This window comes from Rattus rattus, chromosome 3, assembly GCF_011064425.1.
Source record: "Rattus rattus isolate New Zealand chromosome 3, Rrattus_CSIRO_v1, whole genome shotgun sequence".
NCBI classification, from domain to species: Eukaryota; Metazoa; Chordata; class Mammalia; order Rodentia; family Muridae; genus Rattus; species Rattus rattus.
Window position 1 is genome coordinate 32,963,359 of NC_046156.1, and position 4,173 is coordinate 32,967,531.

Sequence of the window (4,173 nt, forward strand, 5' to 3'; positions counted from 1 at the left end):
CAAATCCCATCTGCAATGGCACACTCTCTTAAAAAGCCCTGCCATGTTAATAGTGCTACATCCTGGTGGTGAAACATTGACATCTCTGAGCCTCTGGGCACTATTCCTATTTAAACCACCACACTATGTGTAGTCCTCAAAGGCTCAAAGTGTACCCCTCATGAACCTACTTTCTCCACCTTCTCTTTACTCTTGAAGCTTTGACCACTTCCCCAAATCCTGCCACTAATGAGGACCAAATAGTCAACATATGATCCTGTTGGGTATTCAAGCCATAATGATCCTCACATTAAATGCCTAGAACAAACAAACATGTTGTAACCATGGTTGACATAGAATTTAATCTGTTCACCATTTTTTGCTTTATTGCTACTATTTCTTTTCTTGACTTGTCTTGTTTATCTAATTTCTCTCACCAAAAGTTATTGGCCCCCTGAAGGAAGAGAAATGAATTAAAAAACAAAACAAGAGGGTGTAAGTTTTAAGATTTCTTAAACAAATGCTTTCTTGAGGCTATTCACATCGTGTTTATGACTGGAACCAGAGCACATTATTAGGCAGTTTTAGTTAAATGGAAATCTTCACATTATGAATAAAGGAGAAAGCAGCAGTGTTAAATGCAACATATATTTTACTGTATAAGGTTTGAAATGATAATATCTCTAATATTAATTTTTAAAAATAAAAGTTTCCTCTGGAGATAAATGTTATCATAAGTTTAAGGGGAAATTACTTTATAGAAGTTATATAAATTAGATTTATTTTTTTATAACGGGTTAGGTTATGAAAGGTGTTAGATAATGAAAAAGCTAATATTAAAAACCAAATTCCTTGGAGAATTAATGAACAATTAGTTTTACTTTACAAATTATTTTGCCATTCTGTGTTCTTGCCCAGGGGCTACTCAGAGTTGAAACTCAAACATAAAATACGAAAAAGAAATAATACTTCTTACTTAATGTGGAATAAAATATTCATATTTAAATGCTCTTGGGACATAAATGAAACCATTATTTTATGTATTTTTATGTGTCTTCTGTTTTAATACATTTTCTAAGTTTCAGAACATTTTTAAGTCTTAATGCCCTGAAGCCCACACACTGAAGCCTTACGACAGTCAACAACTCACATGATTTCCTTTGACATGGAGACACATGGCCAAATGAAAAGACTTGATGGAGATGCCCTCATGACAATGACTTTAATTAATATTTATGTTTCAAGGAAAGCATTTTAGCTGATTCTGGGGGCTCTCAAGAGAAGTAAAAATCCTCCAAGGGGCTTTGCATTCCAAGAAAAGAAGTGAGAATTCAAACTATTATTTGGCTTTTGGAAACAATGCAGAAGTTGATTCCTCAGGAAATTTTTTTTTTATTAGGCACAGAATTTTAAATGATCTCTTCAATCTCTCCATACACAGGCAAAACTATGTGTGCCATTGAACTTACTGGAGCTTGCCAACTACCTAGAGAAGGACACTTATCCCCAACCTGCTTAACCAGGAGGCCAGTTCATCTGCCGACCTCCAAGGACGTGGAAGTGAATATGACAGACAGACTGCCCCCCAACTGCACCTTCATTCACCACCATCCGATACCCATGCTTCAGGCCCAGATCCGCAGCACATTTCTTGCCAACAATCATTAAATGTCCTAGAAGACTTTCATCATCATCGGCTGCCACAGAAATCTGAAATATGTGCTTCTTGGGTATCACCAGAAAGTGTCTTGGTGCTCGAGGGGAAATGTCATGGAAAGCAAGACACCGATCGTCCTCGAAAGTTATCTTGGCTGGGATTTCTTTGCGGATGATCTTGCCGAAGATCGTGTCGCCACAGGGCTGGGCCACTTGAGCCTTGGCAATCTGGTCAGCCATCGTGGCCGCTTGCTGTCCTTCCTGCGCCTCGGACACCAGGACAGGAAATCTTAATTATGGATGAGTTTTCCACAAGGATGTTCCCTCACAAGTGATATAGGGAAACAGAATGGACAAAGAAGCATGGGGACTGAAACTAGAAAGATGGTCCTGTGAATGGGTGAAGACCTTCTGAGTGCACAAATCCACTTTAGGAGCCAACTTTCCTGTTAAAAAGTAAGGGAAAAAAGCCTGATCGACTTTGTAGTCTAGTGGGTAGACAGTGGATGTTCCTTAAACATTAATGTTCTCTCTCAGATGTTCTTTTTAACTCACCTTTAAATACTTCACACATGAAACCAACAAAATGTATAAGCAAACGCACATGCAAACACATGTACTCTGTTTAGATTTTTAAGAGGCTAATAATGGTATATATATATGTATATATATATACATATACATACAGGTTGTTAATTAATCACATAGCTTTATCCTCTATTTGGAAATTGTTTATAGCCAGGACTAGTGGTGAATGCCTGTGAGCCTGTAATCTGAGCAATTGGAAGGATGAGGCAGGAGGACTGCCTTAATTTAGAGACCAACCTGTACTACATAGTGGGTTTCAGGCTAGCTCAGCTTGCATAACAAGACAGTGTCTAAAAAGAATAGAAAAAACCAACAAGAAAACTAAGATAAACTCTAAAAACAATTATTATAAAATGGTAGTAACAACTCTGTACATATGTTCACTATATACACACACACATAATATACTACACACACACACACACACACACACACACACACACACACACACACATATATACATATACATATTTTCAGGAAAAATTTATACCCTGAAATACACTTTTCACGTAGTTAGGAATAAGGATGCTGATATAGGACTGCCTATGTTTAAATCCTTCTGGTTCATCATTACTATGTGTGCAACTTTGGTCATGTTATTGGCCTTCTTTCTCCTTCAAATTTGTGTACTAAAAAAGTGGGAGTAACAATAATATTAATACTATATATAATTGTTGCAAGAATTAGTTAACATGTATAAAGGACATGAAATGGGACCAGTACACAGTATTATATGTGTGTAACCTATTTAAATGATTGATATGAATTTATATATTTAAAACTATGAAATAAACAGGTATGTATTTAGGAATTAATACTCTCTCTATACATATATCCACTCTGTAGAATCATAATTCTCTAACAACTATATTTAATACTGTTTTCGTTGTGCTATTGGGGCATAGATGAAACCATTATTTTATGCATTTTCTTGTGTCTTCTGTTTTAATAAAATTTCCAAGTTTCAGAACCTTTTCAAGTTTTAATGCCCCAAAGCCCACACTCAAGTTTTAAAGGGTTACTGCAACCATCGACAAGTCAAGTGATCTCCTTTGACATGAAGGCGTGGGGTTGAAAGGCTTGCCGATGTACTCAGGGATAATAAGAACGTACATAAGTGGTCACACGCCCATATAAACACATACGGATAAAACACACATTCACGCACAATGTAGCTAAGAGAAAGCTTACTTCTGAAAACTGCTCTGCAATACTTCGTTTGGGCCTTGGAAAACATCCAATGGCTTTCATCTCTTCTCATAGTTCTGGAGTTTCTGAAAGTCAGCCCCAGAGTCCCTGGAAAGATTGAGAGTCAGATAAGCTCAGGAGGTAGTGCCAGCTGATGCTATGCCAGGCTTAGTTCTCTATGAGATCCTGTAGATTTCAAGGGTCTCTGTGAGCTTACCATCTTTTAGAAATTATTTCTCTCCAGTGTGTGTTAGTCTTGATTAAACTAGGCTATAGATTTTTAAATGGCAATGCTTATTCCATATCAGGGATGCATTCATTGTGCAGAGTGAAAAGTAATTTAGGCATTCACTCTACATGCATTTGCTATGAATGTGTGAGGCAGAGCTTTCATATTTTATTTATAATTTGTTATGATGAAAGGCCTGATTCAAAATATAAATATAGCTACAGAAACATTGTTCACGAATGATATCTGATTTCTTATGACATTTTGTTTCTATGAAAGAGTGCTGGTGTCATTTAGAAAATGTTATATATATTTTTAGAAGCAAACTCAGCCACTTAATTTCCTGGTCAACTTTTGTTATAGTTTATATCTGTCTTGACTGTCTAGGCTCCCCCTGAGAGGTAATACAGAATTAGAAAATTCTTAACTTATGTGCCCCTTTCTTCCCTAAGTCCTCTACATGCATGCCTAACTAACATAAAATCCTATATCCGAACGACTCATCCCTTGATCATCTAGCATTGTATCAGTTT

General features: G+C 36.6%; 1 protein-coding gene across 1 annotated transcript; it reads right to left on the reverse strand.

Moving 5' to 3' along the window:
- Nucleotides 1-1,382: 1,382 nt before the first annotated feature.
- LOC116895323 (histidine triad nucleotide-binding protein 1-like) lies at nt 1,383-1,875 on the reverse strand. Its single transcript, XM_032896632.1, has one exon. It carries the CDS (start codon nt 1,873-1,875, stop codon nt 1,495-1,497), a length of 381 nt encoding a protein of 126 aa, XP_032752523.1. The 3' UTR covers nt 1,383-1,494.
- Between the last annotated feature and the right edge of the window lie 2,298 nt (nt 1,876-4,173).